Raw genomic sequence first — 24268 nt, forward strand, 5'->3', positions numbered from 1 at the left:
GTTGAGTAAAAACATCAATATACATAGTTAAATTACATTTTGTAAAAAAAAAAAAAAAATACAAATAATATATATATATATATATATTACATTTTGTGGCCTGGGGTCAAGTGTTTTTTTTTTTTTCACACTAACACACTAACATAAAAACAGATATCATTCCAATTTTTTTGTTTGTTTGTAGATCTAGAAAGTGTTGACAACTGTACAAAGTCTCATGCCATTTGGACAAAGATAACTTTTTTTTTTTTTTTTTTTTTCAGAAATCATTTGGGGTCAAAAAGACCCCGAACAACACCAGAGGGTTAAATAAACTGCACCTTCAGTGGACTGAAGACTGAAAACTCATCATTGTTAAAATAAGGAAGACTGACAAAAAGAAAGTTAAAATAAAATGCAGAAATGTTACTTCTGTATCTGAATAAATAAAAGTGCTGTCATAAAATCGTGAGTCCATTTCGATTTCATGATCACAAGTGGTTCTAAGCTACATGACAAATGAAAATCACAAACATGACACACAAAAATGAAATAATTTTATAATTGCAATTTATTAATAGAATTATATCTCAAATAAATTAGGAAAATAAAGTAGTGGACTCTAATAAAAGCTCTAATAAAATTTTAGAAATGTTATGTGACAATAAGCCTCAGTTAAGCTAATGCAGACCATTTAAAAAAGGTTAAATACACAAATAAAATGTTTTAGTACACGGCTCCATCTGTCTCTGACAAAAAAAAAGCAATTTGATGTTTTTGATCGGTTTGATGAACCAGAAACCAGAACTAATAATTGTTTTGCATTGAATGATCTAGAACACCAGCTGCGTCAAACCGCAACTGGCTTGACTGCATGTTGTTAAAGATTGCTCCAATATGCAAAGACCTTTCACACCGCTCACTCTTTCTTTACCAAATTTAGACGCGAATAATCGATAATGACATTCGTTGCTGATGATTTTCATTATCAATTACTATCAATTTTATCGAATAGTTGTTGCAGTGCTACTTGGGTGCCGATATATGTATTGTGATTTTTAAGAATTACGATTTTACAAGTATTGCAATTTGATATTGCAATGTATTGCGATTTTTCTTGTTAAACCATGGGGGAAAAAAATGAATAATACACTTAAACAGAATGTACATGAGATGAGACATTTACAAAAACAATTCATCACATCTTTCAGATAAATGAGTTTCATTTCAGAAGCATCATACATTACAGCACTACATTCTCTTAAATAAATGATGCAATGACAAACACGTTGTTTTAAAAAGGTGTTTGATGGCTACCATAGACAATCAATGTTGATATTGTGGCAGGATGCCACAATTAAATCAGTGTTTGGGAAGCGCTGGGTAGTCACACATCGCTTTCTCTCGTCCGCTTGAAAGGGATATTACGTCACATGACGTGCATATAACGACACATTTCGCCTTCTGTTGGAACAAAAGTGGGTAACTTCTGTCCACCTCGTCTGTAAGCAAGGACTAAAATAAAGCAATATAATTTGAGTTATTATTGAATCTGGGATGAAAAAAAAAATCAATTTTAAAATCGTAAACAAAAAAATTGCAATGATTAGATCAATCGATTTTTTTTTTTTTTTTTTCCTCCCAGCCCTTCTTGTTTCCCTGAACTGTTTCATTTCATTGCATGGAATTATTTTCAGCTGCACCAGAGAGAAAAAAAAAAACAGGGCAAAAGAGACCCGGCAAGTAAATCTCTCTCGAGCAGAGACAGAAGATAGCATCAACAGTTTAGAAATATAAACTAAAATGTGCTTTTAATATACTATGCTGTCTCAAAATAGCACAGTTGAGTACACTTAGATGTTCTAAAGATTATCTTATGAAGTAATAAACAAGAATTTTTAGTATAAAGTACAAAATTAGCGCACTTTAAGTACATTATAGAAGTGTACTCTGGGTTTCTCCAAAGTGAATGCACAGATTATTTCTTAAATTGCTCAGATTTTTTTCATTAGGAATTTCTTTCCAGAATGAATTTGCAAATGCTGTTTCAGATCTGTGCTGTATGTGAAACTCTTTTCAGGCTGAAGACTCTTGTAAGGCTTCTCTCCAGTGTGAACTCCCATGTAAATATTAAGGTTTCCTTTCGTTATGAAGCTCTTTCCACACTGAGGGCAGGTTCTCATGTGATTCTCAAGATTTGTTGTGTTTGAAACTCTTTCCACAGTGATGGCACATCTAAGGCTTCTCTCCGATGTGAATTTTTACATGATTCTCAAGGTGATTCCTGTCTGTGAATCTCCTTTCACACAGATGACATGAATCCTGATGAGTGATTCCTCATGTGATGATTAAGGCTTTCTTTATATCCGAAACTCTTTCCACACAGATTACAAACAAATGGCTTCACTCCAGTGTGATTTCTCATGTGGGCATTAAGGTCCTTTTTCTGGTTAAACCCCCTTCCACACTCAGAGCATATGAATGGCTTCTGTCCACTGTGAATTCTCATGTGCGTCATAAGATATCCTTTTAATGTGAAACTCTTCCCACACAGTGTGCAGGTGTGAGGCTTCTCTCCTGTGTGGATTTTCAAGTGGACGTTAAGTTTGTCTTTTCGACTGAAACTTTTTCCACACTGTTGACAGGCAAAAGGCTTCTCTCCGGTGTGAAGCCTTATGTGAGCCTTAAGACTTTCTTTAAGTGAAAAACTCTTCCCACACAGTGTGCAGGTGTGAGGCTTCTCTCCTGTGTGGATTTTCAAGTGGATGTTAAGTTTGTCTTGTCGACTGAAACTTTTTCCACACTGTTGACAGGCAAAAGGCTTCTCTCCGGTGTGAATTCTCATGTGAGTCTTAAGATGTCTGTTTAGTGAGAAACTCTTCCCACACAGTGTGCAGGCGTGAGGCTTCTCTCCTGTGTGGATATTCATGTGGACTTTAAGGTTGTTATTTCGATTGAAACGCTTTCCACACTGTTGGCAGGTGAAAGGGCCCTCTCCTGTGTGAATCCTCATGTGGCCATTAAGACTTTTCTTTTGACTAAAACTTTCTCCACACTGTTGGCAGGTGAAAGGGCTTTCTTCAGTGTGAACTTCAAGGTTTCTCGGTTCTTTTATATGAGTCTGTGAGTAACTAAAAGATTTTTCCCCAGAGATGAAGTCATGACATTTTTCCTGATTTTTCTCTTCCATTTCATTCAGTTCTTGATTCTCCTCTTTCAGCACCATCAGGTCTAGGGTGAACAGAATAAAAAAAAGTTTGCACCAGTTTAAAGGATTAGTTCACTTTCAAATTAAAATTTCCTGATAATTTACTCTCCTCCATGTCATCCAAGATGTCCATGTCCTCTTTCTTCAGTCGAAAAGAAATTACGGTTTTTGATGAAAACATTCCAGGATTTTTCTCCATACAGTGGACTTCAATGGACCCAAAATGGTTGAAGGTCAAAATTACAGTTTCAGTGCAGCTTCAAAGAGCTCTACATGATCCCAGATGAGAAATAAGAGTCTTATCTAGAGAAACCATCGCTCATTTTCTAAAAAAAAAAAAAAATAAATATATATATATATATATATATATATATATATATATATATATATATGTTTTAACAATAAATGCTCATCTTGAACTAGTTCTCTTCTTCTTCTTCTCTATTAGAATTCCAGCAGTATAGACACTGCTAAGTGTATTACTGCCCACCAAAGTTTGAACTAATTGTTATATACTTGCACTAGCATATTGTATATGAAAATTTAGTTCAAACTTTGACCTGTGGAGGGCAGTAATACACTTAGAATTCCAGCAGTGTAGACACTGCTAATAGAGAAGAAGAGGAGAGCTAGTTCAAGATGAGCATTTATGGTTAAAACATAACATTTTTAATTTTTTAGAAAATGAACAATGGTTTCTCTAGATAAGACCCTTATTTCTTGTCTGGGATCACTGTAAACTGTAATTTTGACCTTTAACAATTTGGGCTCCATTGAAGTCCAGTATATGGAGAAAAATCCTGGAATGTTTTCATCAAAAACCTTAATTTCTTTTCGACTGAAGAAAGAAGGACATGGACATCTTGGATGACATGGGGGTGAGTAAATTATCAGGTTATTTTATTTTGAAAGTGAACTAATCATTTAATGGCAGAAAGACATTAAACATTTAGACATGTAAAACATTATATCCAACAACATTTATACTAGATCTTAAACCCACTAAACAGCTGAAAAAAGTGTAACCTATAATCTCAGAACCTCTTGCCAATATTCTTAACTCTTTGATTTATTTAGGACAAGTCCCAAATACTACTAGGGCTGCCCCAGATTAAAGATTTATCTAGTCAACTAGTAGTCATTCCTTTAGTTCATTTAAAATGGCATAGTATTTTAAATTCTTTCAGGAGAAAAAAAAAAACCCCAAAGAGATCACGCAGGTGCCTCCTGTCAGATGTCTGTTTTGTGTTGTGTCTTTTATTTTGAAATTTGGTATTCATGATTTTATGTTATTTTGTAGTTCTGTTTTTTTGGTTTTTGTTGGTTTTGTTGCTGTTATTACACTATAGCTGTTTCCAGGCATTTCTTATTTGGTATTGTTTCAGTTAGGCATTTAACTTTGTGTTTTGTTTTGTCCTTCGTGGATTATTGTTGGTGTATGTAGCTGTGGCGGTAAAGGACTATGTCATTTCATGCATTTCATGGCCATGGATTACGTTTGGAACTAATAAATATCTCTTACTACATCTAGGTCTGTTATCCGTCCCGTCCTTCGGATGAGACATTAAACCGAGGTCCTGACTCTCTGTGGTCATTAAAACATCCCATGGCACTTCTCGTAAAGAGTAGGGGTGTAACCCCGGTGTTCTGGCCAAATTCCCTCCATAGGCCCTTACCAATCACGGCCTCCTAATTATCCCCATGCATTGAATTGGCTCTTTCACTCTCTCTCCTCTCCACCTACAGCTGGTGTGTGGTGAGCGCACTGGCGCTGTTGTACTGTGGCTGCCGTCGCATCATCCAAGTGGATTCTGCACACTGGTGGTGGAGGAGGAGAGACCCCTGACATGACTGTAAAGCACTTTGGGTGTACAGTAGTACATAGGAAAGCGCTATATAAATGCCTCATTCATTCATTCATCCTTTATTTTGAACGCCGTTACAGAATAATTCATTATTTTAATAAATCTAGTAGATTAGCTCTTACATTTACGTCAGAATGAAGGCTAAATGAGGACAATGTTACAGACTTTCCTTATTTGAACTGATTATGTACCCTGGGATGAAACTAAAAAGCAGTTTTCATATTGGATTGAAAGATGATCTCTTCAAACTCATGCCTTCAGAAGTATCTCCCTGAACTTTGACAAACAAAAAATTAGTCAATATAATGACAATGTTCACAGCTAGAGAGGCAGAGGATTATAATGTGTCTGAATCTATTCCTTGTCCTCTCAAACTATGATTGTCCCTTAATTGGTTTGGGGGGAAGGAGGTTTACAGAAAAGTCTGAGTGTGCTGAGTACACAGCAGTGAGAAGCCTGGGAGCGAGAACATCACCGGCGAGAGCCTCGAGGCCCAGAGCGAGATCATCACCGCCGAGAGCCCCGAGGCCCAGAGCGAGATCATCACCGGCGAGAGCCCCGAGGCCCAGTGAGAGATCATCACCGCCGAGAGCCTCGAGGCCCAGAGCGAGATCATCACCGCCGAGAGCCCCGAGGCCCAGAGCGAGAGCATCACCGCCGAGAGCCCCGAGGCCCAGAGCGAGATCATCACCGGCGAGAGCCCCGAGGCCCAGAGCGAGATCATCACCGCAGAGAGCCCCGAGGCCCAGAGCGAGAGCATCACCGCCGAGAGCCCCGAGGCCCAGTGAGAGATCATCACTGCAGAGAGCCCCGAGGCCCAGAGCGAGATCATCACCGCAGAGAGCCCCGAGGCCCAGAGCGAGAGCATCACCGCAGAGAGCCTCAAGGCCCAGAGTGAGATCATCACTGCAGAGAGCCCCGAGGCCCAGAGTGAGATCATCACCGCCGAGAGCCCCGAGGCCCAGAGTGAGATCATCACCGCAGAGAGCCTCGAGGCCCAGAGCGAGAGCATCACCGGCGAGAGCCCCGAGGCCCAGAGCGAGATCATCACCGCAGAGAGCCCCGAGGCCCAGAGTGAGATCATCACCGCAGAGAGCCCCGAGGCCCAGAGCGAGAGCATCACCGGCGAGAGCCCCGAGGCCCAGAGCGAGATCATCACCGGCGAGAGCCCCGAGGCCCAGAGCGAGATCATCACCGCAGAGAGCCCCGAGGCCCAGAGCGAGAGCATCACCGGCGAGAGCCCCGAGGCCCAGAGCGAGATCATCACCGGCGAGAGCCTCGAGGCCCAGAGCGAGAGCATCACCGGCGAGAGCCCCGAGGCCCAGAGTGAGATCATCACCGCCGAGAGCCCCGAGGCCCAGAGTGAGATCATCACCGCAGAGAGCCCCGAGGCCCAGAGTGAGATCATCACCGCAGAGAGCCTCGAGGCCCAGAGTGAGATCATCACCGCCGAGAGCCCCGAGGCCCAGAGCGAGATCATCACCGCAGAGAGCCCTGAGGCCCAGAGCGAGATCATCACCGGCGAGAGCCCCGAGGCCCAGAGCGAGATCATCACCGCAGAGAGCCCCGAGGCCCAGAGTGAGAGCATCACCGCCGAGAGCCCCGAGGCCCAGAGCGAGAGCATCACCGGCGAGAGCCCCGAGGCCCAGAGCGAGAGCATCACAGGCGAGAGCCCCGAGGCCCAGAGCGAGAGCATCACAAACGAGAGCCTCAAGGCCCAGAGTGAGATCATCACTGCAGAGAGCCCCGAGGCCCAGAGTGAGATCATCACCGCCAAGAGCCCCGAGGCCCAGAGTGAGATCATCACCGCAGAGAGCCTCGAGGCCCAGAGTGAGATCATCACCACAGAGAGCCCCGAGGCCCAGAGCGAGAGCATCACCGCAGAGAGCCCCGAGGCCCAGAGTGAGATCATCACCGCAGAGAGCCTCGAGGCCCAGAGTGAGATCATCACCACAGAGAGCCCCGAGGCCCAGAGCGAGAGCATCACCGCCAAGAGCCCCGAGGCCCAGAGTGAGATCATCACCGCAGAGAGCCTCGAGGCCCAGAGTGAGATCATCACCACAGAGAGCCCCGAGGCCCAGAGTGAGATCATCACCGGCGAGAGCCCCGAGGCCCAGAGCGAGATCATCACCGCAGAGAGCCCCGAGGCCCAGAGCGAGATCATCACCGGCGAGAGCCCCGAGGCCCAGAGCGAGATCATCACCGCAGAGAGCCCGAGGCCCAGAGTGAGAGCATCACCGCCGAGAGCCCCGAGGCCCAGAGCGAGAGCATCACCGGCGAGAGCCCCGAGGCCCAGAGTGAGATCATCACCGCCAAGAGCCCCGAGGCCCAGAGTGAGATCATCACCGCAGAGAGCCTCGAGGCCCAGAGTGAGATCATCACCACAGAGAGCCCCGAGGCCCAGAGCGAGAGCATCACCGGCGAGAGCCTCGAGGCCCAGAGCGAGAGCATCACCGGCGAGAGCCCCGAGGCCCAGAGTGAGATCATCACCGCAGAGAGCCCCGAGGCCCAGAGCGAGAGCATCACCGCCGAGAGCCCCGAGGCCCAGAGCGAGATCATCACCGGCGAGAGCCCCGAGGCCCAGAGCGAGATCATCACCGCCGAGAGCCCCGAGGCCCAGAGCGAGATCATCACCGGCGAGAGCCCCGAGGCCCAGAGCGAGAGCATCACCGCCGAGAGCCCCGAGGCCCAGAGCGAGATCATCACCGCCGAGAGCCCCGAGGCCCAGTGAGAGATCATCACCGCTGAGAGCCTCGAGGCCCAGAGCGAGAGCATCACCGGCGAGAGCCCCGAGGCCCAGAGTGATCATCACCGATGAGATCATCACCGCAGAGAGCCTCGAGGCCCAGAGTGAGATCATCACCGCCGAGAGCCCCGAGGCCCAGAGCGAGATCATCACCGCAGAGAGCCCTGAGGCCCAGAGTGAGATCATCACCGCCGAGAGCCCCGAGGCCCAGAGCGAGAGCATCACCGCCGAGAGCCTCAAGGCCCAGAGTGAGATCATCACCACAGAGAGCCCCGAGGCCCAGAGTGAGATCATCACCACAGAGAGCCCCGAGGCCCAGAGCATCACCGGCGAGAGCCCCGAGGCCCAGAGTGAGATCATCACCACAGAGAGCCCCGAGGCCCAGAGTGAGATCATCACCGCCGAGAGCCCCGAGGCCCAGAGCGAGATCATCACCGCAGAGAGCCCTGAGGCCCAGAGCGAGAGCATCACCGCCGAGAGCCTCAAGGCCCAGAGTGAGATCACCGCCGAGAGCCCCGAGGCCCAGAGCGAGAGCATCACCGCCGAGAGCCTCAAGGCCCAGAGTGAGATCATCACCGCAGAGAACCCCGAGGCCCAGAGCGAGATCATCACCGCAGAGAGCCCCGAGGCCCAGAGTGAGATCATCACCGCCGAGAGCCTCAAGGCCCAGAGTGAGATCATCACCGCAGAGAGCCCCGAGGCCCAGAGCGAGAGCATCACCGCCGAGAGCCTCAAGGCCCAGAGCGAGATCATCACCGCCGAGAGCCCCGAGGCCCAGAGTTAATTAATTAATTTTATTTTATTAATTAATTTTATTATTAATACATTACATTAGAATAGATAAATTAAATAAATTAAAAAATACATTTAAAACAAAGCACCACCTCTCTCTCGTATGTATTCTGCAATTGTTTCGGATCACTCCAGGCCGTTTTTTTATTGTGCTGCTGTGAAAAACTGACTGAATGATGACTCAGAACGCAAACTAAACTCTCTCAGTTGGAAAAAGAAAACCAGTGTCGCTAAAAGGTTTTGATGGATGGCGATTGTACTGAAGGTAAAGACAGTTTGACATACGGCAGTCATGCATTATGCGTGCGCGAGTCCATTATTATTGATGAGCAAACAAACCGCACATGCACTCTCGACTCACTGATCGCTACAACATCGTATTTCTGCATGAACACAGTTCAGTAAATTCAAAATTAATGTACTAACGTGAGTGTTTTATAACGGATGCTCGCCGAACAAGTGTGTTCTGGAGAAATGTGTGAGGATCAGTGGTGTTTGTACACACGGACATCAGACGCGATTGCTTGTTCTGACAGAGCAACTGTTCACTGATGACATCGACCCGCCTTCAGATCGCTGAGTTCCCACGCATTTATAAAGTTTTTATTTTTCATTTGAATTTTGGTTTATTAATTTCGAGTGAATCCGTATAGTATCTAAATGCAGTTCTCTGGCAACTCCTGTGGTCTTGTTTGGTATGGCAGGTTGACTTGTGCTTATTTAAGTTACCCTATAACTGAGCAAAGTAGTTTTAAGTTGGTAAGAATGTCTGCAAAGTATGTTTGAAAAAAGAACAGTGAGGGTTTAAATCTATCTTCATTTTCTTCTTTAAAATAATGGGGTTAAAAAGTAATAATAGTTGAATGCAAATGTTTTCGTAAATAAAAAATAAATAAATAAAAATCGCAGTGCTGATTTGGAGAGAAAGTGGGCCTTGGCCTAAAAATGGTTGGGAACCACTGAACTAGACTAAATCAAATATTAATCAAATAATAATAAAAAAATTTCATAGTATTTAATTTTCTCTATAGGGAAATTTATTTTTTACGAAAACTTGTAAAAATGCATGTCACGCCTCAGTCGACTCAAACATTTCTAAGTCGGCATTCTATGCATCTGTCGTGTGTATAATATAAAGATTACAAAATGTTTATCACAAACTAGCGCTAAGAGCCAGAATCTTTCCTGCCTAAATTCACAGCCAGGAGCCACTGCTTACTGAAACACACACACTGCATGAACGGGAAACGGTTAGAAATTCAGCCCGAGCAGGATTAAGAAAACAGTCCCGTGCAGGACTATAACCCACAGTCTGACCCAGGAGAACTGGTTCATTACTGACAGATCTCAAACCTGCCATTCATCAGAACACATTACAAAAAAACACTGTCCTCTCAACTGTGTTCAGTTCTGCAGAACAGCGTTTGTGAAGAGTTTGACTACTGATATTGGGTTTCATGTTACACAAAATAGTTGTTTTGTTTTGGCCATTTCTTTTATGTTGTTTGTGATGTCATTCATTTTGTCACGAGACAAATAACAGAGAAGCATGACACAGAATGGTGAAGGAAGACTTTGAGAACAGAACCAACCTGTTTGTTGCTCAGTATCTTCATGTTTGTCTCTGAATGTTTCTTCAATCTTCATGTCTTCACTCTCCTCTTTAATAAACTCCATCTTTATAATAGTGTGTCACGAGATCTTCACCAGGAGTTATGTGTGTTTGGACACTCTGCCATGATTAAGATAAGAATAATTAACAGAAAGAAAAATAAATGCAAACTAAATCTGAGGGTGCGTCAAAATCAGCTCCCTAGTTCAGTACTCAGCACACTGCTAAGGGAGTCAGAGTTAATGGACTTAAATGAGCTGATTATTAGTATAGACAAAAACTAGCACTACAAATTAATAAAAGAATGCAAATTATACAGTATTTTAATATTGTATGATGATTAATAGTATTAATAACTAATAATGCGCTCCTATTAAAACATTTGCAATTGTTTTTAAAGTCACTATTAAAGATGTTTGTTCTTTCTCTATCATTACTAGCCAATGAACAAACAATGTTTATGATTAACTGCTTCACTATATAGGGAGCGAAATGAGACACACCTTCTCTGTTTACTCCTACTCATGTTTACTCACTAAAACTGTTGTTGTTTTTTTATGCATTTCACTGATAAAAACTGTGTTCATTAAAATGTTAAATTCATTAATCATTAACTCATTCCACAGTTTTCTATAAAACTGTATGAATGGGTTGTATTGGTTTAAACACTTTCAATGATTAAAAACACAAACCTTTCAGCAGAATCACAGAAGCAGCAGCGCAGCGCAGCCTTATGACATCACGACGCCACACCAAAATAAAAGTCCTGTTCACACTCTAAAAAAAAAACATACAAAAAAACAGATTCAATGATTAGATAAAGGGTTGGTTTCAAGGATAAATCACTGATTTCCAAATCTATCAATACCACTGAGATTTTTTTAAATGCTTCTGGCTTATATCTAAATGTGAGCAAGTCTGAAGAGTTCGCAATTATAACACCAACTACAGAGCATTTGTGTGATGTTCTTAGTCGAAAGTCAAGGTTCTTAGTCTCATATCATAAAATATTTAAAATAACTAAATACTTAAACATTTAAAGTCAATATTTGAAAAATATTTAAAAATAAACTGAAATGAATTGAACTAAATGAATTAAATTTGTGATGAAGGATCAAAAGGATCTTCAACATTTGTTTTTTCTTAATTTTTATATTTGTAGTTTAATTTTATAATCATTTATAATTATTTGTCATTTATAGTTATTTGATTTATACAGTTTATTCATTTATACATTCATTTGAACGTTTATCCTTTTAATCATTAATTGTGTTGTGAAGATTATTTTTCCCTCAGTATATTAACACTTGTTGGAAGTACTAGTCAATGAAGTTTGAGCAGACGAAGAGTGAGCATTGAGTGGTGTAACATCTATGGACGAAGCCTGACTAAGTCTGAACATTGAAATATATGTTACTAAGATTATCCAATAAACCCTGCTCTTTTATTATTATCGTCTCCTGCCTCTGCTGTTTCCTGGCTTCCTCAGTGAAACTCTCAAGCTGACAGAAGGTTGTTAATACAGATGTCAACAGGTTTTACTGGTTTTAAATCTGCATTGTTTATCCTTTTGATCTTTAATTCATAAAATTATCAAAAACGTCTCAGGTTACATATGTAACCATAGTTCCCTGAGAAAAGGAACGCATTCCTCAGTGTGAATGCGTCTGATGCACATATGTCAACTAGTCCAATGGCGCGAGTGAACGTCACTGGCGGGTGACGTCAAGACCAGGAAAGGATAAATACACATCCGGCAAGTCTGGCTTCAGCTTAAATTGCCGAAGCAAATCGATCACAGGGATGCAGGGAGTATGCCAATGCGACGCAGCATCTCGTTCCCTTTCTCAGGGAACTATGGTCACATACGCAACCTGAGACGTTCCCTTTCGAGGAACTCCATGCTGCTTCCAATAGGATCGCTTTGGGAACAAAATACCAAAACGCTGTAGTCAGGGATGATTACATGACATGTATGATACATGTATTTCAAATACGTATTTCAAATACAAAATAGTATTTTGTAATTTGTATTTGATAGGGTTGATGAAAATGGCCTTGTATTTTTTATCAAAATACTTTAGTGTTTTGTATTTTTGTATTTTTAAAATACTGTAAAATACTTTGTAGGAAGTCTACATGATCACATCATAAATATGCGGCCTCTGATTGGTGCTTACTAAGTGGTTTGCCCAGATTGTTGAGTTCAGAACAGATGTTTTGGTGTTTATTTTAGTAGCCTAGGCTAAATAGTTTACTAATTTACATAATGTTCCGAGCAACCGAGCAGCAGCCCCCTATATCTATGATTAACAATCAAATGATTAATTAGTTAGAAACTAGTTGCTATGAATACAGGTACCATCAGTTGTCTTCTCATGAATGACTTGTTTATCATTGAGTCAGTGTTGCTGATGCAAAGTAGGCCCTTTGATTACCAAACACCAAGTAACTAAATTAGAATACAAACTGTTAAACATTAAACTGTGGGTTACTTTAAAACTAACCTTCATCTGGGCGATCACAGGGATATGTAAATATTTGATCTGTTAAAGCCACAGTATGTAAATATTCGCAATCAGAGGTCACTTATTCAGTCGCTTATCCTTGATTTTGTGGAATCATGGGATGTGTTGTCTTCACGTCTACAGCCAGTGGAAAAGAATCGTGATGTGACTCAGGCAGAAATCATGCTCATGGATGAGATTATTAACGTTACTGTAGTATGAAGCAGAGCAGGGCGAGTGATGCTGGAGCTGAACGAGACTGCTGGAGCGATTGCTAATGAGAGACGAGCGCGACACAGCTGAACTTTTATTATGCCACAGTCACCGCTTCTGCTTTTTTTGGTCTAACGTATGTGGGGTAACGCAGCACTGTTTATCATAATAGATACATTTGAGTGTTGAAAGTTGTTATAAAGCTACTCTGTGCTTTTGATTTAATCCTACATATTGTGCCTTTAACTGGTTGCATATGTGAGATTTATTGCATGACTCAGGCAGAGAAAAGCAGATGCTATCAAACAGTGTTTACTTAACTGAGTCAGTGTAATGGTGAAGGGATACATCAAATAAACCAATTGATGGAAAGTTTGCGAACAAATTTCATGCTCCCTTGTGATATCATGCTTCATGCTCTTTCATGAGATATTAAGTCATAATTATGAGAAATTTTCTCAATATTATGACTTAAAGAATAATTTTTTTTTTTTACTTTACTGTGGCGGAAACGGGCTTCCTTACCCATCCGATCCCGTTGGATGCTGCAGGCGCCCCCAGCCAAAACATCTAAACTTTCTCTTTGCCGGTCGAAGAGGTTTATATTCATCGGTTCGATGTGAGCATTGAACTCCCGTCGGAAAAAACCCTCCTGATCCGGCAGACAGCTTTCTCCTTGCAAACATTACCCTTATTTCTATATTTTGGGGGGTTACAGTTACAGTTCCTGGCTGCTGTCCGTAGCTAACATTTTGCATTCTTTGGGGGGTACTTTGTGTTCGGCCAATCACCGATCTCGGAGCCCTCTCCCCGGACAGCACGCCAAATACCTTTGCCAATTAATTTACCTGACTTATTTGTAAGTGTGAATTTGTGAATTGTAAATAAAAGTCTTATTGTGTTTATGTTCTAGATTCACCATGAGCTTTTTTAATGTTTGATTATCATTTATTACTACTATTATTATTAATATTTTATTTGTATTTTAATTTTATTATTAATGTTTATTTGATTAGATTGATTATATTTTCCCTTTTTTGATTAATAATGACTCTATGTTGCAATGTATTTGTTCTTTCATTTCATGTGAATGTATTTTCAGAAACACTGTATTTCCTTTCAGCGATGAGTAAACGCATAAATATCAGTAAATACACTTATAACGAGTGATGTTCATGTTTTCTTCACATGTGCAAATGTTAGTCAGTAATCTGTAACATGAGCTGATGATGTGCGCGTCGTTGCGGAAATGACGTTGTGCAGGCGGAGGTGAAGATCCATTGCTGCTGTTGTGATGCTCATCTTCTGAACAGAAGCTCATTCAGCAGGAACTGATCGCTGCGCGGATTGACACTGATCGTGAGTCCAATCCGCCGTGTTTTATGGATCACATGATCTGTAGTCTGTCAGTTTATAATGAAACACTCGAGCAGCGCCTGTAGTTCAGATCATCTACAGAAATCACATCAGCATCTGCTGGATCATCACAGTCTGACACATGATTCTGTGTGTGTGAGCTTGTGTTAATGACAAACAGTGTGCAATGATAGAAATAATAACGTGTGTGTGTAATATTACTTTACAATAATGTTTCATTAGTTAACATGAACTAACAACACTTCTCCAGCATTTATTAACCTCAGTTTGTGTTATTTTAACATTTACTAGTACATTTTAGAGCAAAAGTAACATTATGTCCATGAAACAATTGTGAAATCTGTAGAACACAATCAATAATCCACAGTGATGGACCTGCTGCTCCTGTTTCATGAATGTTGTCGTGGTTCGGCGTCTCTGAGACGGAAGTGTGTGTGTTTCTCAGGAGTGTGTGTGTGTGTGTGTGTGTGTGTGATGGCTGGGAAGGTGAAGTGGGTGACGGACATCGAGAAGTCGGTGCTGATCAATAACTTTGAGAAGAGAGGATGGATCCAGGTGACGGACAGCGACGACTGGAACTTCTACTGGCAAGAGCTCGATTCATTTGATCCGTTCACACTGATACTGAAACACAGCTGAACTAGATCCTGAAACACTGATTTGATCAGATCGCTTCATGTCGTCCGCAGGATGAGCGTCCAGACCATCCGGAGCGTGTTCAGCGTGGACACCGGCTACCGGCTGACCGACGACCAGATGGTCAACCACTTCCCCAACCACTACGAGCTGACCAGGAAGGACCTGATGATCAAGAACATCAAGCGCTACCGCAAAGACCTGGAGAAGGAGGCCAGTCCCTTAGCCGAGAAGGATGAGAGCGGGAAACACCTCTACCTGGGTAAAACCAGCGGCTGCTCGCGTGTGCCGTCGCTCACTCTCTGACAGGGCGTTCACACCAGACGTGATTTGTGTGAATAAATCACGACTATTCGTGCGTAGTTCGAAGCTTGAACATTTTGAGTTTATTCACACGTGAAATTCACTTCACAACAGACGTGGATTCGCGTCATGAGAGGGGTTCTCCTGAATATACACAACTTCCGTCAGCGGGAAAGTAGTTGTAAAATACGGCGAATAAGCTCAATTTGCTGGCTTTAGCTAGCTTGTAGTCTCAATATGAAGAGTTTGGTTCCAAAACCCAACAACTCCATTTTGATTATTTCAGTAAAAATGTGTTTTCTTTACCAAGAAAGTGGCAAGATGAAAACCACTATTTTCTGTTTCTAACTTTCACAGAGCATCTTTTGGTTATAAAAACATAAAAAATTCAAATCTACATTTTGATTTTGTAAGGTTTATTATAAAAACTGATTATTTTTTTCCCAAAATGCAATAAATCCATGACATGTTTTTTTTTTTCAAAATACAATTAATCCATCAATATTAAAGTTATTTTTCATATTGAAAATACACAACAAAGTAAGTTGATTCACATATATGACAGCCTCTGAACTTTGCCAATATTTATCTTATATACAGGCATTTGACTAAAAATACATTCAGTCGTCGCTCCCAAAATTAATTCAACGGGTCATCTTGTTAATGTTATAAATGAATTATTTGTCATTAGCGATTAAAGAGTATCTGGCTCCACTGCACGGTTAAAATAAACACATTTGCCGAGTACATTGGTATTAAAACGGCTTTTAAAAACTGTCCATGATTCAGTTTTGGGGAGCGTGACAGAAGTTTGATGCTGTCGTGGAACAAGCAACGGCTTGACCGAGTGCCTAATCTTCTTAATCTCCTCACGTAAATCATTACATTTCCATGACTTGCGTTTCTTCCCCACTGCAGAAACCACCGCAGGTTCATCAATGCCTTCAAAATTATTAATTTTTCTGTTTTTGTTGATAAAGTAAGGAAAACTAGGATGCCGGGTGTATTCAGAGCGCCGCCATTACTGTTTACAGTGCGTGGCATGGTGCGCTGTGATTGGTTGAGCGGATATATCATGTTCTGCAGAGAAGGGAGACTGGCGTTTGTCGAGTTTTGGAAAGAAAGAGAAAACATGACAGAATAAAACGACGGACATCGCATTTTGCGCAAAATTAATAAATGACTTTTCAATACCGACCAGATACAATACTGATTTTGGCGGAAACTCAATAAAAAAAAAAAAAGGTGTTTATCGCGTTTTGGAACCAAACTCTTCATAAATATATATATTAGGGCTGTCAATAGATGAATTTTTTTAATCGCACACTTATTGTTAAATTATATAATTAAAAAGTTAATTAAAAAAAGTATACACCATTTATCTTGTTTTTAACACGTCCATTTTGCCATCATCGCCTATATCCAGCAAAGTAAACCATCAGTTCACGAGTTCACACTTACAAATAAGTCAGGTAAATTAATTGGTAAACGTATTTGCCGTGCTGTCCGGGGAGAGGGCTCCGAGCTCGGTAATTGGCCCGAACACAGAGTACCCCCTCCCCCCCCAAAAATGCGAAAGTTAGCTACGGACAGCAGCCAGGAACTATAACTGTAACCCCCCAAAAAATATAAAAATAAGGCTGATGTTTGCAAGGAGAAAGCCGTCTGCGGGATCAGGAGGGTTCTATCTGACGGGAGTTCAATACTCACAGCGAACCGATGAATATAAACCTCTTCGACCGGAAAACTAAGATAAGGTTTAAATGTTTTGGCTGGGGGCGCCTGCAGCATCCGACGGGAGTTCAATACTCACAGCGATCGGATGGGTAAAACCCCACCGGCCAGAACATCGAGAAGGAATGGTATCCGACGGGAGTTCAATACTCGCGGCGACTGGAAGGGTAGCTTCAGCTGAGGGGCCCCTTAAGGTGTCCAACGGGAGTTCAATACTCACTGCGATCGGACGGGTAAACCCCTGCTGACGGTGGGTGGACGTTTAGTAATTTTAGATTTGGGCTCTTGCGGCGTCCGACGGGAGTTCAATACTCACTGCGATCGGACGGGTAAGCCACTGTTGGCATGGGGTGAATGTTTAGTTATTTTAGATTGGGAGGGTTCTAGCGGCGTCCGACGGGAGTTCAATACTCGCTGCGATCAGACGGGTAAGCCCCCGCTGGCAGTGAGGTTAGCGTTAGTTATTTTGGATTGGGAGGCTCTCATGGTGTCCGACGGGAGTTCAATACTCGCAGCGATCGGACGGGTAAGCCCAGCCATAGTTGAACGAGAATAGAAAATGTATACTGTATCTGAGGTTCTTATGGGAGCTCAGTACTCATGGTGTCAGATTGAAGTTGGACTGATTTGACTGGGTGGTTTGAATCATCTGTTTAGAGGGTTAGTTTGAAGACCGGGAGATGTCTTGCAACATTGGATGAGGGCGAGTTTAGGCAGAGCTGGGCTCCTGTGGGAGCCGAGGCGACATCACTGCTGCGGCAGTGGAGAGAAGGGTCAGAAGAATTGAGCTCCTGCGGGAGCCGAGGCGACATCGCTGCACTGGCAATGAGATCATTCCCATTTTATTTTATTAAACCTAGCTGATAAGCATTCGTTAGGCTTCTTTAATTTGGAAACAGTTTGATATAGTTCTTAAAAGCTTCTTATGACCAGTGACCAAGTGTTAGGGTTAGAAAAGCTGGAAAAGGCCTTATTGAGCAGCTGTGGTTGCTGCTCCTATGGGGAACGAATGACTGGAAAAGTGGTTTGCTGGGAGCTTGGAGGGTCTTAATGCTGTTTACATGATATAAATAAAGTAATGTTGAGAAGAGAAAATCAGGAAAGGCAGGCTGGAGGAATGGCTGGGACCAAGGAGCTGGTGAAGATGACAGCGGTTTCATTCCTCTAAATGTCCAACATTTGGAGCTATAGCCATTATAAAATTAAGAGTCGCTATGAAAAAAAAAACCCTGATTTCGGCCCAAATGACAGCGTCACCTTAATTCACAAATCACGGAGAACGATATTCGGTATTATTTGCATGCATATGACAGCGCACTGCGTATTTATAGCCTATCTTTACTGCGGTAATGCTTTACAGGTTTTTCAACTATCTAACAATATTTTTCAGAAACTGAACAAAGTAATCAAATATAAAATAACTGCATATAAACTAATTTGAATAATTAAATAAAGATGAAACATTAAGTTACAAGAGTTCAGTCAAGAGTGATTTCTTCGTCTTTTATCTTTTAATTAACTTTAAACACACAAAGCAGGAATATTAGGCTGCTGTCCCTTTAAGACATAATTCACAGATCCAGTACACTGATACTGACACACATGCGCTGTCTCGTTTCTCTCTTAAGACATAACCTACTATGTTTGTTAGGATACTCGCTAAGATGGGCATGTTGACATCATTTTGTGTGAATTTGTCAGTTTAGGTGCAAGACTTGATAGAGAATTTGTGCGACAGTATTTGCGCGCTGTGACGCGGCTCTCCATGAACGCGCTTCGGATGAGCGCACACACATCTCCTCACAGAGCACGCAAGCTCTCTTTCGCGTCTCACGGATGAATGTTTAAATGGGCAAGGTTTAAATGAGTTTAATTTCAACACAGATAGCAACGTGAGATGTTCATGTCTTACCTGTGCCCGTGCGCTTTCAACACCGGGTGATGACAGCGTAAATGACTGTCATAGAGCTTTCGGCACGGCATTGAACATTTCTGTACAACGAGTGACTGTTTTGTCCATGTTCTTTGTGTGTGAATGTACTGAAATGTGTCTGTGCATAAATACAGTGTGCGATCAGTGCGTCGAGAGAGAGCCCTCATACATGATTTGTTTGTGCGTCAATATAACGGATTCACGTGTGCTTAATGTACGACTCCTGTTCGTCACCGCAATCGTCTTGACTTTGATTGCAATCCTCATCCATCAAAACTTTACTAGCAAGACACTGGTTTGCTTTATCCAGCCGAGAAACAGTTTTCATATCATCTGGCCTTACAGCAGTGGATGTTTCCATGTTCTGTTCAGACAGGAACAGTGTGATGCGGGAGGACTCGCGCTCTTCAGATACAATCACAGAGTTTGTGTTTTAAAGCGAAACAGACACTGGAATGAATAATTCTCTCTGCCATCTCTGACATAATCAGCATGTACTTTAAGATCATCTAACTGCATGAAGTAAATTACATTATGATGCAATTTCACATGCTTCCCTAATGTTAAATTATTTTAACGCGTTAAGGATTTTGAATTAATCGCATGCGTTAACACATTAACATTGACAGCCCTAATAGCTCAAATTGAGTAAAGACCTTTATTTACAACTTACCAGATTGTCCGACCTCCTCACTCACTTTCTTCCAAGCAAGATCCTTTTTATTCCTGCTTCTATAAAAGTATGAAAAGTACAGGGATGATTTTGTCCTCCATTGTTGTTTCGGATTTCTGCCTCCGCTCGCTACGTCGAAATCACATCACTACTAGAGCAAGCTCTTTTTGTCAAACGCCCGAAACGCTCAATTTGCGCCGCAGCATGTCTATTCGTGTCTTTGCACTGACTTTACATGTAAATCACTTGTGTTTAAAAGGAACACTCCACTTTTTTTGAAAATAGGCTCATTTTCCAACTCCCCTAGAGTTAAACAGTTGAGTTTTACTGTTTTCGAATCCATTCAGCCGATCTCCGGGTCTGGCGGTACCACTTTTAGCATAGCTTAGCATAGTTCATTAAATCTGATTAGACTGTTTGGATCTCACTCAAAAATGTCCAAAGAGTTTCAATATTTTTCTATTTAAAACTCGACTCTTCTGAAGTTACATCATGTACTAAGACTGGCAGAAAATGAAATGTTGCGATTTTCTAGGCTGATATGGCTAGGAACTATACTCTCATTCCGGCGTAATAATCAAGGAACTTTGCTGCCGTACCATGAGTGCAGCAGAGCAATGATATCACGCAGATGCTAACGGTCTAATCAGATTCAACGAACTATGCTAAGCTATGCTAAAAGTGGTACTGCCAGACCCAGAGATCGGCTGGATGGATTTGAAAACTGTAAAACTCAACTGTTTAACTCTAGGGGAGTTGGAAAATGAGCCTATTTTCAAAAAAAGTGGAGTGTACCTTTAACGCTTCATTCGTGTCTGGTGTGAACACACCATGACTCTGACCGTAGATTTCGTGCCCGTGACGTTCATGCTGCCGGCCGACTACAACCTGTTCGTGGAGGAGTTCAGGAAGAGCCCGTCCAGCACGTGGATCATGAAGCCGTGCGGGAAGGCGCAGGGAAAAGGCATCTTCCTCATCAACAAGCTCTCTCAGATCAAGAAGTGGTCCCGCGACAGCCGCACATCCACGTAAGACGCTCATCTTCAGCCAAACACATTAAATAGCTGGGTTTCAGTCTGAACTGCTGGCGTTTGACAGGTTTGTGTCAGCGAACAGCGGGAAGGAGGCGTACGTCATCTCTCTGTACATCGACAACCCTCTTCTGATCGGCGGGAAGAAGTTCGACCTGCGTCTGTATGTGCTGGTGACCAGCTACAGGCCGCTCAAGTGCTACATGTGAGTATGTGACCGCCGCACGCCACCGCATCGCTCCGACCGCACTGACCGCTCTGTGTTTCAGGTACAAACTGGGCTTCTGCCGCTTCTGCACGGTCAAATACACGCCCAGCACCAGTGAGCTGGACAACATGTTCGTGCACCTCACCAACGTGGCCATCCAGAAACACGGCGTGAGTCACTCACACCCACAGCTAGAGTCTGAGCGCTGCACAACCACTGATTCAAACAAAAGATTCGTCAAGCTTCATGAAGTTTGAAATCGCTCATCACTACATACTGTGAAATAAAGTCCTTATTTTGTTGTTTTGGCGCACAAAAAGTGTTCTCGTCGATTTTAATGGATTCTCATTTTTACGAACCGATATCGATTCTTAAATCCCAAGATTTACTTCAAATCTTTTCAGTTTCAGTTTGGCAGTTAGACACGCGATCCGAGTCACTGATCAAAACAAAAGATTCAAAGTAGCACTTTGGTGACGGTGTCTGTCAGTGAGAGAGATCTCTGTGATTGGCTGTTCATCTTGGCGAACAAATCAGAGCGCGGGAATAATTGTGAAAGTAATGAAAGCGAGCAGAGAAGTCAAAACAGCTTTACCTTTTTGATTGACGAATATAGACTATTGATACCTGCTGATATAGAGCGATATTTCCTGACTAGGGTTGCAAAGGGGCGGAAACTTTCCACGGGAGCTTAACCTGGGGAATTTTGGAAATATTCCAATTTGGAAACTTAACAGGAATTTATGAGAATTTATGGGAATTAATGGGAAGTTTTGGTACATTTTTATAAATTTATAATATTTATATAAAATGTATTATTATATAAAAACAGTTATAAACATTTTGTTTGGTCATAACATGAAATAACAGTTATTTATTTTTTGCATTCAATTAATTCTAATTTAGTAAATATGTAAAATAAATATATTTTTATTGCATCAATTGTTATGTGTTATTTATTTCAGTGTCACATGATCCTTCAGAAATCATTCTGATATGCTGATTTGATACTCAGTTATTATCAATGTTGGAAACAGTTGTGCTGATTAATATTTTTTTGGAACCTGTGATACTATTTTCAGGATTCACTGATTAATAAAAAGTTAAAAAGAACAGAATTTATTCAAAATATAAATCTTTTCTAACATCATAAATCTTTACTAACACTTCTTTTTTATCAATTTCACACATCCTTGCTGAATAAAAGTATTAATTTTTTTTTTAAAAAAAAGAAAGAAAAAAATTACTGACCCCAAAATTTTGAACAGTAGTGTATAATGTTAGAAAAGATTTATATTTTAAATAAATGCTGTTCTTTAAATTTTTATTCATCAATGAATCCTGAAAATAGTATCACAGGTTATAAAAATATTAAGCAGCACAGCTGTTTCCAACATTGATAATTGAGCATCAAATCATCATATCAGAATGATTTCTGAAGGATCATGTGACACTGAAGACTGCAGTAATGATGCTAAAATTTCAGCTTTGATCACAGAAATAAATGATATTTTTATGTATATCAAAATCGAAACCATTATTTTAAACTGTAGTTCTGTTTCACAATATTACTGGGGGAATGCACAGTGCATGCAGGGGGTGTGCATATATTCCCGTTAATTCCCATATATCTGAGCGCAGGACGACTACAATCACGTTCACGGCGGGAAGTGGACGGTCAGTAACCTGCGGCTCTATCTGGAGAGCACTCGAGGACGGGACGTCACCAACCACCTGTTTGACCAGATCCACTGGATCATGGTGCATTCGCTCAAAGCCGTGGCTGTAAGTCCAGATCACGAGGGAGCGACTGTCACACATCTGGATTGTTCTGATGAAGCTCACAATCACAATAATGTGTTCCTCTTCCCATCTGCAGCCCGTCATGAACAACGACAAGCACTGCTTCGAGTGTTACGGCTATGACATCATCATCGACGACAGGCTCAAGCCGTGGCTGATCGAGGTCACATGTCATCTCTGGGGTTTGAAAAGTCTTATATGTTATTATGGCTCATTATTTCAGTGAGTGACCGTGTGTGTCTCTCTCAGGTGAACGCGTCTCCGTCGCTCACCTCCAGCACGGCCAACGACCGCATCCTGAAGTACAACCTGATCAACGACACGCTGAACATCGTCACGCCCAACGGAGAGATCCCCGACTGCCGCTGGAACCGCAGCCTGCCCAAAGAGGCTCTGGGACACTATCAAGTGCTGTGAGTGAGTGCAGACGCCTCCGCATGACGTCTCGTCCCGTGAGCGGCTCCTCTATATCAGTCTCTGTCTCTCCGTCTCACAGATACGACGAGGAGCAGGCTCTGAGCGAGAGCGCCGACCTCAGGAGCCGCTCGGGGCCGTCGCTGGGGTCAAAGGGCAGCAGGTCCGGCAGCGTGCGCCCACCGTTCCCCGCCACCTGGAAGTGACGCTGTCCACGTGAGGCCTTCACTGGAGCTGTGCTCTGAAAGAAATTAATGCTTTTATTTATTTATCATTATTTAATTAAAGTGACAGTACAGACATTTATAATGATACTGAAGATTTTGGTTTCAAATTAATGCTGTTCTTTTGTGCTTCTGTTCATCAAAGACTCCTGGAAATAAAATCTATCACAGTTTCCACAAAAATATGACTGATTATAATCATAATTGTTTCTTGAGCATCAAATATCAGAATGATTTCTGAAGGATCATGTGACACTGAAGACTGGAGTAATGATGCTGAAAATGATCACAGGAATAAATTACACTTTACTATATATTCACATAATAAACAGTTCAATGTAAATATATATTAAATATAGTGTATAATATATAAATATAGTGAATATCACAATTTTACTGTATTTACAATCAAATAAATCCAGTATCCCCTCACTGCAGAACACGAGATCCAGAGGGCGGATGGATGTAGATCCAGGGGGTGGAGATGAATTTTGATTGGTCGAGATGAGCTGGATTTTGATTGGTCGAGATTCCTATAGCTGTAGGAATATATATATAAATATAATGGGAGAGAACATTTCACCTTCCCTGAAAAGCCCGTAGTTCGTTGTTACATGCAAGAATAAATATTTCTTAAGTGTATTCCTTGGCCAATGATCCTTTTCCTCTCTGTAGTCCACACATGTACTTTGACTTCAAATACTTAAGTAGATTAATAAGTAGACCAATATACTTATATTAGGAATATTAAATAAATTTTTCTTCATGCTTTAAGTACAAAATGTGTGCTTTTCCCACTACTTACGCATATTATAATAAAACTGTATTTGACAAGTAAAGCAGCAGTCACTGTCAGGTTGTCTTCTGTAATTTTATACTTATATATTACTTCACAAGGACATATGACTTTACATAACATTTACATAACATAAGAACATATCAATTAAATGCTGGAAAAATGCATTACCAGCACAATGAAATAGAAAAAAAAAAAACATTTATTAACACAA

General features: G+C 41.8%; 2 protein-coding genes across 4 annotated transcripts; one reads left to right on the plus strand and one right to left on the minus strand.

The window, feature by feature from the left end:
- Positions 1 to 1144: 1144 nt before the first annotated feature.
- Positions 1145 to 13617, minus strand: LOC125277591 (gastrula zinc finger protein XlCGF8.2DB-like). The gene is made up of 4 exons (XM_048206077.1): positions 13448 to 13617; positions 10895 to 10979; positions 10183 to 10322; positions 1145 to 3210 (listed from the first exon to the last, which is right to left on the minus strand). Exons 3-4 carry the CDS (start codon positions 10265 to 10267, stop codon positions 2282 to 2284), a joined length of 1014 nt encoding a protein of 337 aa, XP_048062034.1. The 5' UTR covers positions 10268 to 10322; positions 10895 to 10979; positions 13448 to 13617; the 3' UTR covers positions 1145 to 2281.
- A 534-nt stretch (positions 13618 to 14151) lies between these two features.
- LOC125277592 (polyglutamylase complex subunit TTLL1) lies at positions 14152 to 23443 on the plus strand. Of its 3 annotated transcripts, none has more exons than XM_048206078.1 (10): positions 14152 to 14281; positions 14745 to 14886; positions 14989 to 15197; positions 20426 to 20606; positions 20677 to 20814; positions 20879 to 20987; positions 22459 to 22602; positions 22697 to 22783; positions 22870 to 23033; positions 23117 to 23443. In XM_048206078.1, the coding sequence occupies exons 2-10, from the start codon at positions 14774 to 14776 to the stop codon at positions 23238 to 23240; spliced, it is 1269 nt and encodes a 422-aa protein (XP_048062035.1). In that variant the 5' UTR covers positions 14152 to 14281; positions 14745 to 14773; the 3' UTR covers positions 23241 to 23443. The 3 variants fall into 3 exon arrangements, with proteins under 3 accessions (XP_048062035.1, XP_048062037.1, XP_048062036.1); XM_048206080.1 differs by having other exon boundaries at positions 22870 to 23037; positions 23117 to 23258; XM_048206079.1 differs by having other exon boundaries at positions 14176 to 14285.
- Positions 23444 to 24268: the final 825 nt, after the last annotated feature.

This window comes from Megalobrama amblycephala, linkage group LG10 (assembly GCF_018812025.1).
Source record: "Megalobrama amblycephala isolate DHTTF-2021 linkage group LG10, ASM1881202v1, whole genome shotgun sequence".
Lineage (NCBI taxonomy): Eukaryota > Metazoa > Chordata > Actinopteri > Cypriniformes > Xenocyprididae > Megalobrama > Megalobrama amblycephala.

What these genes read in the sequence shown, in the direction of transcription:
- LOC125277592 (XM_048206078.1), top strand. Translation starts at nt 14,774, where the DNA reads ATGGCTGGGAAGGTGAAGTGGGTGACGGACATCGAGAAGTCGGTGCTG. An exon ending in CGGGAAACACCTCTACCTGG is followed by an intron (nt 15,198 to 20,425) that starts GTAAAACCAGCG and finishes CTCTGACCGTAG; the next exon opens with ATTTCGTGCCCGTGACGTTC. An exon ending in CTGGGACACTATCAAGTGCT is followed by an intron (nt 23,034 to 23,116) that starts GTGAGTGAGTGC and finishes TCCGTCTCACAG; the next exon opens with ATACGACGAGGAGCAGGCTC.
- LOC125277591 (XM_048206077.1), bottom strand. Translation starts at nt 10,267, where the DNA reads ATGGAGTTTATTAAAGAGGAGAGTGAAGACATGAAGATTGAAGAAACA. An exon ending in AGATACTGAGCAACAAACAG is followed by an intron (nt 3,211 to 10,182) that starts GTTGGTTCTGTT and finishes TGTTCACCCTAG; the next exon opens with ACCTGATGGTGCTGAAAGAG.